The following is a 10883-nucleotide window of genomic DNA, read 5'->3' as shown; positions in this document are numbered from 1 at the left end:
ATCTGATTTTTAGAATTCAAATGATAATAGGCATGCTCATATTTTTCAAGCACTTCTCTATGGATGAACATTTGATTTCTTTCTAAATTTTTTCTTTGTATTGCCAACAATGCTGCAAAGTATATACAGTATATCTTTCTTTACAAAAAATACATTTTATTGATTTTTTTACAGAGAGGAAGGGAGAGGGATAGGGAGCTAGAAACATCAATCAGCTGCCTCCTGCACACCCGCCACTGGGGATGTGCCTGCAACCAAGGCATATGCCCTTGACCAGAATTGAATCTGGGACCTTTCAGTCCGCAGACGGACACTATCCACTGAGCCAAACAAGTTTTGATTATACAGTATATATCCTTACTCACATATGCAAGTACTATTTTGGGAAATATTTCTAAAAACGGAATTTCTGGGTCAAGGTGTATATACATTTGTTATTTTGGTAGAAACTGCCAAAATGCTTTCCAAAAATACTTCACTAATTTATATTCCCCCAACATTGCAAGCACTTAATATTATTAATGTTTAATTTTTGCTAATCTGATGGGCCAAAGGTAATATTTCATTCTTGTTGTTTTTTTTTAATTTATTGAGTTGAGAGAGAGAGAAACATCGATTTGTTGTTACACCAATTCATGCATTCATTGGTTGATTCTTGTATGTTCTTGATTAAACCTTAAACCTTGATGTATCAAGATGATGCTCTAACCCACTGAGTTACTTGGATAGGGGTTCATTATTGTTTGAAAAAATTTTTTAATTGATTTCAGAGAGAGGAAAGGAGGGGGGGAGAAAGATAGAAACTTCAATGATGAGAAAGAATCATAGATCAGCCGCCTTCTGCATGTCCCCCACCAGGGATCTAGCCTACAACCTGGGCATATGCCCTGACTGAGAATAGAACTGTGACCTTCTGACTCATGGGTCGACCCTCAACCTCTCAGCCATACCAGCAGGGCCATTGTTGTTTTAATTTGCCTTTTCCTGCTTACCTGTGAGATTATGCATCCTTTCATATATTTATTGGCCATTTGTATTTCCTCTGTGAGTTAATTGCCATGTCTTTTGTCCATTTTCTCATTGAATTTTTAATTTAATTAGGATTAGAGAAAATTCTATTTCTTATAATATGACTGGCTGGACTCTGGACGGATCTTTCTGAGTGCCGGTTAAAATACAAATGCAGATTATTTTTAAAAGCATTGAAGAGAATGGCTAGATAGCAAGACTTTATCAGGTTATAATCTAAGGCAGGAGCGGGGAAACTTTTTTTGTGTCATTTGGATATTTATAACATCATTCGTGGGCACTACAAAATTATCAGCTTAAAAATTAGCCTGCTATATTTCATCAAACATTTAATTAACTCACCCATAAATGCCTTGACAGGGCCAGACGAAGTGATTTTGAGGGCCAGAATTCCCCACCCCTGATGAGGGAAGGCAGGAACTCAGGGAGTAGAACAAAGCATCTACTGTGTCTGAGGACATTTGTTGAACCAGGCAAACTTGAGCTTCAGTTTCTGCAGTCTTTATCTTTGACGGAACCAAGGTTGGAATTTAATATATTTCTCTAAAAAGCTGTGATACCAAAGGGCATGCCCTTCATGTATGATTGAATCTGAAAGAAGTCTGCCCCGCTGTCACCTCCAAAGGGCTTTAAGGAGAGCTGCCTCTGGGATAAGCAGATGAAAAAGCCCCATCTCTGAGCTGTAACCACTAGCTGATCCTTGAGCTGATCTGCAGCCCAAATTTATATTAACGTGGGTAATCCCAAACTCTCCAAGTCAGGAATTGAGGTTAAAGTGGTTGGTTCAGGTCTGGTGGTACCTCTAGGTGCCTGGCAGAAGCACAGTCATGCTCTCTGTAAAAAATAAAATCAGAGAAAATAAATATGTCACAGTAAAATAAACAAAAAACACCCCAAACCCCATTAAATACAAAAGGAAAAAAGACTATCAGCAAGACTCAGCCTATCCATATAATCCAAGATAATCTCCTTAACTTCATTTTATCTGTAGAGTCTTTTTGCCAGGTAATGTAACTTACTGACAGGTTCTGGTGATTAGGATATGGACATCTCTGGGGAGCTATTATTCAGCCTATTACAACAAAGTCAGTTCATTTCACAACGTTGGAAATCATAGAACTTTAAGATAATTAAGTGGGCAGATTGAACAGTGGGTTAGATATAACCAAAGAGAGAATTAGCAAAGTGGACAACAGATTTAAAGAAAGCCACTCTTCATACAGATGGCTGAGAGACATTTGAAAAAAAAAATGCTCAAAGCCACTGGTCATCAGAGAGATGCAAATTATAATGACAATGAGGTATCACCTCACATTGCTCCCATCAACAAATCAACCAATGACAAGGGCTGGCAAGGGTGTGGAGAAAAGGGAACCCTAGTGCACTGCTGGTGGGAATGCAGACTGGTGTAGCCTTTATGGAAAACAGTATGGAGTTTCCTCAAAAAATTAAATATGGGCCGAAACCGGTTTGGCTCAGTGGTAGAGCGTCGGTCTGCGGACTGAAAGGTCCCAGGTTTGATTCCGGTCAAGGGCATGTACATTGGTTGTGGGCACATCCCCGGTAGGGGGTGTGCAAGAGGCAGCTGGTTGATGTTTCTCTCTCATTGACGTTTCTAGCTCTCTATCTCTCTCCTTTCCTCTCTGTAAAAAATCAATAAAAATATATTTTAAAAAATTAAATATGGAACTGCCATTTGACCCAGAGATCCTACTTTTAGGAATATATCTTAAGAAACCCCAAAACACCAATCAGAAAGACTGTATGCACAATTTACAATAGCTAAGATCTGGAAACAGCCTAAGTGCCAATGAGTAGATGAGTGGGTAAAAAAGCTGTGGTACATTTACACCATGGAATACTATGCAGCAGTAAAAAAGAAGAATCTCTTACCCTTTGAGACAGCATGAAGAGACCTGGAGAGTATCATCCTAAGTGAAGTAAGTCAGTCAGAGAAAGACAAGTATCACATGATCGCACTCATATGTGGAATCTACTAGTAAATTAAAAAAATAAACTGATGAACGGAGTGAATCCAGAGTCATGGAAAAATGGAACAGAGTGAGGAATCTCGGAGGGAAGGTGGGGGAGGGTGGGCGGGAGGGAGGTAATCAGCCAAAGGCCTTGTGTGCATACGTGCATAACCCATGGACACAGACAATAGTGTGTTGAAGGCCTGCAGTGGGGGTGGGCTGGGCTGGAGGAGAGTTAATGGGGGGAGGGGACATATATAATACTTTCAACAGTAAGGATTTATTTATTTTTTATTTATGTTTTTTAAAATATATTTTATTGATTTCTCACAGAGAGGAAGGGAGAGGGCTAGAGAGCTAGAAAGATCGACGAGAGAAGTACATTGACCAGCTGCCCCCTGCATACCCCCCATCTAGGATGTGCCCAGAACCAATGTACATGCCCTTGACCGGAATCAAACCCAGGACCTTTCAGTCCACAGACCAACGCTCTATCCACCGAGCCAAACCGGTTTCGGCAAGGATTTATTTTTTAAAAAAGAAATTGAGTTTTGCCCTGACAGGTTTGGCTGAGTGGATAGATCCTGGACCTGTGGACTTGGTTGGGGGTGGGGGTCCCATGTTCCATACCAGTCAAGGGCACATGCCCAGGTTGTGGGCTTGATCCCCAGTGAGGAGCATGCAGAGGGCAGTTGATCGATGATTCTCCTCATTGATGTTTATATCTCTCCCTCTTCCTTCCTCTCTGAAATTTATCTATATCTATATATCTATATATCTATATATCTATATATCTATATATCTATATATATCTATATTTCTATATTTCTATGTATCTATATATCTATATATCTATATATTTATATATCTATCTGTATCTGTATCTCTTTATCTCTATCTCTATCTCTATCTCTATATGTATATGTATATGTATATGTATATGTATATGTATATGTATATGTATATGTATATATATATCTATATCTATATCTATATCTATATCTATATCTATATCTATATCTATATCTATATCTATATCTGAAATTCAGTCTTGTTGCCGTAACAAAATACCACATACAGGGTGACTTAAACAACAGAAATTTATTTTATCACAATTCTTCAGGCTAGAAGTCCAAGGTCAAGGTGCCAGAGGGTTGGTTTCTGATGAGGACTCTTCTTGGCGTGTATATGGCTGCTTCTCACCATGCCATGACATGGTCTTTCCACTATGTTCACATGGTGGGGGGGGGAGTGAGTGCGCCCTCTGGTGTTTCTTCCTTTTCTTACAATGACAGCAGTCCTATGGGTATTAGGGCCCCACCATCTGACCTCACTTAATTTTAAGTATCTTCATAAAGGCCCTATCTCCACACATTGGGGGGTTAGGGTTTCAATGTATGAATTTGACACAATTCAGCCCATAACAGATCCCTTGCTCACACCATGTATGAAAGTAAATTCTAGACGGACTGAAGACTAAAGAGCAAAATACAACTGTAAAATTAATAAAAGAAATGAGATCTTTGTGACCTTGGAGTGGAAAACTCTTTTCAAACAAGACCCAAAAGCATAAAGTATAAGGAGGGATTTTGATGAATTTAACCACATCAAAAATTCAGGATTTCTTCCAACGAAGTTCATCTCAGATAAAGCTAACAGAACGGTTGATAGCACTGCTGCCACATTTAAACCTGGTAATGGGATTATTATCTAGAATATTAAAAGGAATTCCTGAAAAGTAAAAGTTTAAAAACAGGAAAATCCAATAGAACATGAAACATAGGCTATGAACAGGCAATTCATAGGAGGGGAAATAAGAATGGCTACCAGGTATGTGGAGAATGTCCATCGTGTGGATAACCAGAAAAACCCAGTGTAAAATAGCAGTGCCACTTTATAGTTCTGCACCATCAGATGGACAAAAATGAGACGGCCCAATCATTACAAGTGTTGGCTGGGGTGTAGGGAGACGTTTATGCACTCAGAGCTGGTGTGGACATACCAGCAGGGAGTGCACACTAGAGAGCAACCTGGTAGTACCTGGTCAACAACAGGTCTGGGCCCGACGACCCAGCAACCTCAGAGAGCTCTCCTGCAGGCCCGCAGCTAGACATGCACAAGGGTGTTCACTGCGGCACTGCTGGCAGAGGCAGGAAGTTGGAGGCAACCTAGGTGTCCTTCACGAAAAGGTAGGTAAGTAAAATGTGTGGGTGCACATATGGAATTCAATGCAGAAGGAAGAAGCGGGGTGAGGGGGGGCAGGGGGCGGGGAGAAAGAGGGAAAAAGGTAGGCCCCGCCTCTTTTATTAGGACAGCAAGGTGTTTCCAGGAGCTTTGCCCAGCTGCTCGCATTTCATTGGCCAAAACTGTGTGACATGCTCACACCTAACTAAAAGGTGACTGACGAGAAGGGAGGTTATAAATAGGGATTGCGTACTTAATCAGCGATGACTAACACACAATCTTGTAGATTTCTCCCAAATGCTGCATAGAATTCACCGCATCTTACTGGGATTGGAAGAGGTACAGTAGCCCTTTTGTGACCACGAGAGGAAAAGTCAAGAGATTCCCAGACGAGACCCTGACATCAAGTTACATCGATACCAAAAGCCTCTGACCCACGAATTTTTATCTTGTGTGAAGAATAAACCTCTATTGGTTCACGTCACTTGTTTCAGGTAGGGCTCAGCTGCAGACGTCAGAAGTGAACCTGGCTCGTTTACGCAGAGAAGGATGGAGCAGCAGGCTCTCGGTCCCGGAGCAGCGTCCAGCCTTGAGAGGCACATGAGCTGTGCGCGTGCGATCAGGAAAGCAGCACTCACCACGGCAGGAAGCTGACGAATCAGGAAGCGGCTCCCCAGAGCCCCAGAGCATCTGTGGTGATGTGTGACAGCAAAACGGATGTCCCAAGCTATTCAGCGCTGTTCTAAATTTATGCCTTGCACAAGAGCAGAACCTAAATCACGGATTCCTCGCTCCAGGGAATCTGGGAAGTGGTTTGGCTTTCCAGCTCAGCAGCTCAGGAGAAACACGGAAAGGAGTTTTGATTCGTGTGGAGCACCAGTCCAGGGCAGCCACCACACCGTGAGGTCAGCTTTGGGTTACTCACGACCAAAGGCACTCCTTCCTGAAACACTGCACAGAGGGCAACAGGTCTTGAAAGCACAGCCTTGAATAAAAGCCAATGCCACATAACTCTAAGGTGTGAGTTAAAACATGCACAATCAACACCACATTTCTCAGTGAAATGTACAGTTTCAAGGATATATGTGCCAATTGGTAAAGAAAAGTAGCAGGGGAATGAGCTATGGAAACCAGGAATAAAAGAAATAAACTGCCAAAACCGGTTTGGCTCAGTGGATAGAGCATCGGCCTGGGGACTGAAAGGTCCCAGGTTCGATTCCGATAAAGGGCATGTACCTTGGTTGCGGGCACATCCCCAGTAGGGGGTGTGCAAGAGGCAGCTGATCGATGATTCTCTCTCATCGATGTTTCTAACTCTCTATCCCTCTCTCTTCCTCTCTGTAAAAAATCAATAAAATATATTTTTTTTTTAAAAGAAAAGAAATAAACTACATACTGCTGGGAGTGGTATGAACAGAGGAATAGGATTGGCTCATGTGTCTACACCTGAGGTCTCAAACCAAACCATTACCTTTAATGTCAATATTACTTTGAAGAATAATTTATTATTAAACGAATGCATAATTATAAGTAACTTAATTTGAATAATTAAATTAATGTATCTTACTATTAATACAACTTAAATATTTCATACTTAATTTACCCCACTAAAACTATTCCATTAAACTTAATATGTCATAATGTCTGTGGTCCTAATTAGGCAATTCTTTACGTATTAACTTCCCAGAACTTTAACAAATAGGTCCAGGTGACTCCGGGAGCCCTGCCCGCCCTCCCCAGGGTCAGCCCCCTTTAGGGAGATGCCCACCCTCACACCGCGACCTCATCAGTCACACTGCCGCAGGGACAGGGACTTTCTTCCATCTTCCAGGTCTGTGTCCTGCAGCCGGCTCCCTGGAGGTGGAGGTGAGGCCTTTGGAGGAAGGAGGGTCCTCCTCTCAGAGCCGCCCCGCGGGGAGGAGCCGCCCAGGGGGCCCCGCCCACCCGGGGCAGGACTGGGGAGGAGAGACCCGCCCCTCCGGCCCATCCATACTTAGCCGCCTGATCCAGCTTAAGTGCAGCCATCTGTCACCTGCGTGCTTCCTGGGGCGAGAGGGTCCACTCCGCGCTCCGGAGACTGGTGAGCCCCGGGGAATGCTGAGAGCCCAGCAGGGTCTGTCCTCCCCGCCTCCACCTGTCCTCCCCTCCTCCATGTGTGCTCCCCGCCCCCACCTGTCCTCCCCACCCCCACCTGTCCTCCCTCCCACCTGTCCTCCACCTGTCCTCTCCCCCCCCCCCCCCCGTCCTCCCTGCCCTCCCTCAAAGGTTGGATGGGACGGGATACCCAGTGGGATAAGGCCCTCCCCGGGCAAGCGTTGGGAGATTTGCAGCTGGCGAGCCCCTCCCTCCTGCCCTCCGTTCTGTGTTACAGGTGTCAGCTGCGCTCAGAGGGGGGACTGGCTTCTGCCCCCAGGCCGGAGGGGGCACCGGGCATGTCTGAGGCACCGTCCTGCCCGGACAGTGAGGCCCCGGCCCCGGCCCGCAGGCTGGGCGCCCTGTACTGGGCCTGTGCGCGCAACGACCCTGCCCAGCTGCAGGCTGTGCTGGAGGCCGGGGTGTCCCCGGAGGAGGCCGCCCAGGCGGACGGCAACGGGAGGGTGAGCCACCCCGGTGCCTCCCAGGCAGCTCTGGGTCCCCACACCCCCCTGAGAGGGCCTCAGCACACTGCCGGCCTCGGGAAGGAGGGAGCGGGAGGGCGGCCTCACAGGCAGGGGCCTCTGGGACAGTGTGGCTCAGCGGGGAGGGCGGCCTCACAGGCAGGGGCCTCTGGGACAGTGTGGCTCAGCGGGGAGGGCGGCCTCACAGGCAGGGGTCTCTGGGACAGTGTGGCTCAGCGGGCACAGGCGCCAGGAGCGCCTGGGGAAGCACAGGCTGAGCCGCCCTCCCCCAGACAGGCCTCATGGTGGCATGCTCCCGCGGCTTCGGGAGCGTCGTGGCCCTGCTCAGCCGCTGTCCGTTCCTGGACGTGAACCAGCAGGACAAAGAAGGCGACACGGCCCTCATGCTGGCAGCCCAGGCAGGTGGGAGGCCCTGACCCCCCTGCCAGCCCCGCCTCCAGCCCAGGCCGCAGCGCCACCGCCGCAGGGCCTGCTCCCAGCCCGCTCCGCGGTGCCGGGTGGAGGGGGTGGGGGCTTCACCACCCTTTCCCTGGTCCCACATCTGGCCCCGCTCTGCAGGCCACGCGGCCCTGGTGAGCCTCCTGCTCGGCTACTACGCGGGCCTGGACCTGGAGCGCCGGGACCAGCGGGGCCTGACGGCGCTGATGAAGGCCGCGCTGCGGGACCGCGCGGACTGCGTGGCTGCCCTCCTCATGGCAGGTGCGTGGCCTGCGTGGACCGGGATCCACGGCCTCCTGCCCCTCCCCAGGCACCCAGCAGACACCGAGTCAGCTGTCACAGCTGCGGAGCAGCGGAGAGAGGTGGGGACCGGGATCAGTCCAGGCTGGCTTCCTGGCTGAGGGGAGGGGGTAGGGCTTCTCACAGTGAAGTCCGGCTATAGATAGCTGTTTACATAGTTAATGGAAGTCCCAGGAAAGAAGAGGAGAGGACAGTTACACCAACCAGAGAACTGACACACAGTAGGCTGGTACCCAGAGGCAGCCCTCACCTCCTCACCCGGCTCTGCCTCCAGCTGAGCGGCCTCCCTCTGGGCCTCGCCAGTAAGTGAAGGTGCAGGCTTCTCCGCGATGGAGCTCTGAGCAGCGGGCTCCAGGATCACAGTGACGCACAGAGACTGGCTGCGTGGGGTTCTGGAGTGAAGCCCACACTGAGGGGCCGTGGACTCTCATTATTCCCCCAGGGGAGCTGTCCTCTGGTGGTAACTCCGGGACCCCAGCCTGCAGCATTCCCTTCCCCTCCGTCAGATTGGGTTTCGGGGTGAAGGGAGGGAGCTCTGCACCCCCACCTTTGACTCAGAGGATTTGCTACCCCCAGGATTAACGGGGTTCGGTGATGCATAGAAGGACCAGCAGGACTCCCCCTCCCACGCCCCCCATCCCGCCACCTGCACACCACCCCTCTGGTCAGTCCCTTGGTTCAGGACCCCTATTCTGTTCTGGTTTGGAGACCCCCCCAACACGTCCCTCTGAAGTCTTTCCCCTTCTCTGCATGTATGTTTTCTTCACCGTCTCGAACAGAGGTTGGGTCTGGGACTGGTCCCGTCTCTGGGCTGTATAGCCACTCCTAGATTCCAGCTGTAACAAGATGAGTGGGAATTTAACCCAAGTCAGTCCTGCTGCTGAGGCATGTGCCCTTCTGCACATCACCCATCCCCGTCCCAGCCCACACCACCCCGTGCCCTCCCAGGTGCTGACCTGACAGCCGTGGACCCTGTGCGGGGCAGGACGGCCCTGGAGTGGGCGCTGCTGACCGACAGCTTCGACACGGTGCTCAGGATCCGGCGGCTGCGGCGGCGGCCCCGGGCAGAGCAGCTCAGCCAGCATTACCGACCAGAGTGGCCGGCCCTGCCCCGGCTCGTGGCCCAGGCCCAGGCCCAGGGCGCCCCCTCTCTCCTGGAGAGGCTCCAGGCCACCTTGAGCCTCCCCTTTGCCCAGTCTCCGCAGGAGGGGGGTGTCCTGGACCACCTTGTGACCCTCACGACCAGCCTGGCCAGTCCCTTCCTCACCACCGCCTGCCACCCTCTGTGCCCGGACCGCCCGCCTGCACTGGGGACCCGAAGCAAGTCCGTGCCAGAGCTGCTCGGCACGGCTCCTCCCCCGCCCCCAGGCCCCCAGCCTCCACAGGTGGTCCCTGGCCCCCGGGTCCTCATCCCTGACCAGAGTCCTCCCGGTGTGCTGCGTATGTGCCCTCAGTGGCTACAGCCCAGGGCCGGTCCCAGCCCCAAGCCCCAAGTCCCCAAGATCCTCCTCTCCAAGGCGCCCTCACCGCCCAGCCAGCGTGGGCCGGAGCCCAGGCCTGCAGGGCATTGCAGCCTGGCCCTTCCTGCCTGGCGGTACCGGGAGCTCAGGGTGCAGAGGAGGATGCAGGAGAAGGAGGCACAGAGCCAGGGGAAGGCGGGCTAGGCCGGGCCGGGAGCAGGGAATCAGCCCCTCCCAGGGGCTCCCTGCCCTGTAGAGCCCCTTCTGCCTGCCATCCGATGACGAGGTCCTTCACACGACACTGTGCAGCAATAAGAGTGGAGACAGCCTACGTGTCTACAGGGGACAGGCTAAAGGATGTGGGTGTCATTACTGCACCCCCATACGATGTGTCCTTGCAGTCATAAACAGGAGGGAGGCAGCTCTTCATGCTCCGATAGGAAACGGTCTTCCAGATGTTTGGGTGAGAAATAGCCACGGGGTAGAACAGTGCCTGTGGCGTGCTACTGCTTGTCAAGTCTGCACAGAGCTGCACGTGACTAGTATAAGCATAAAGTGAGTACCAAGATTTATTTAACTAGTTAATGATACAAAAAAGTTAATTCTCACCTTGCAATAAAATCATAACTGTTTTTTTCCTCAACTAGATGAAAATGATTTGCTATTTTTCAATCTTCACTTTACAGAGCCTGGGCCCCCATCAATAGGAACTTGTATGTCAAACCAAGAGACTTCCCCTAGATGACCCCTAGGTGGGGTTATTAGCCAATGGCCTAACATATCTCTGAAGGGGCACTGGGTACGTAATTTTGTGTGTGTCTTATTTACAAAGTTTGAATTTTTTTTTTTTTTTTGGTGGTTAATTTTTACCCGAGGATATT

At 49.6% G+C, this 10883-nt stretch overlaps 1 protein-coding gene across 3 annotated transcripts; it reads left to right on the top strand.

The window, feature by feature from the left end:
* The first annotated feature begins 6986 nt into the window (after window positions 1–6986).
* Window positions 6987–10672, top strand: ANKRD33 (ankyrin repeat domain 33). 3 transcript variants are annotated; one of them, XM_084877495.1, is made up of 6 exons: window positions 6987–7052; window positions 7197–7266; window positions 7558–7783; window positions 8077–8206; window positions 8363–8503; window positions 9491–10672. In XM_084877495.1, exons 3-6 carry the CDS (start codon window positions 7619–7621, stop codon window positions 10204–10206), a joined length of 1152 nt encoding a protein of 383 aa, XP_084733621.1. In that variant the 5' UTR covers window positions 6987–7052; window positions 7197–7266; window positions 7558–7618; the 3' UTR covers window positions 10207–10672. The 3 variants fall into 3 exon arrangements, with proteins under 3 accessions (XP_084733621.1, XP_084733620.1, XP_084733622.1); XM_084877494.1 differs by lacking the exon at window positions 6987–7052 and having other exon boundaries at window positions 7179–7266; XM_084877496.1 differs by lacking the exons at window positions 6987–7052; window positions 7197–7266 and having other exon boundaries at window positions 7680–7783; window positions 8081–8206.
* Window positions 10673–10883: the final 211 nt, after the last annotated feature.

Source organism: Pipistrellus hanaki (genome assembly GCF_964339955.1).
Source record: "Pipistrellus hanaki genome assembly, chromosome: 3".
NCBI lineage: Eukaryota > Metazoa > Chordata > Mammalia > Chiroptera > Vespertilionidae > Pipistrellus > Pipistrellus hanaki.
The sequence above is the reverse complement of the archived record's forward strand: the minus strand, read 5'-3'. Positions and strand labels throughout refer to the sequence as shown.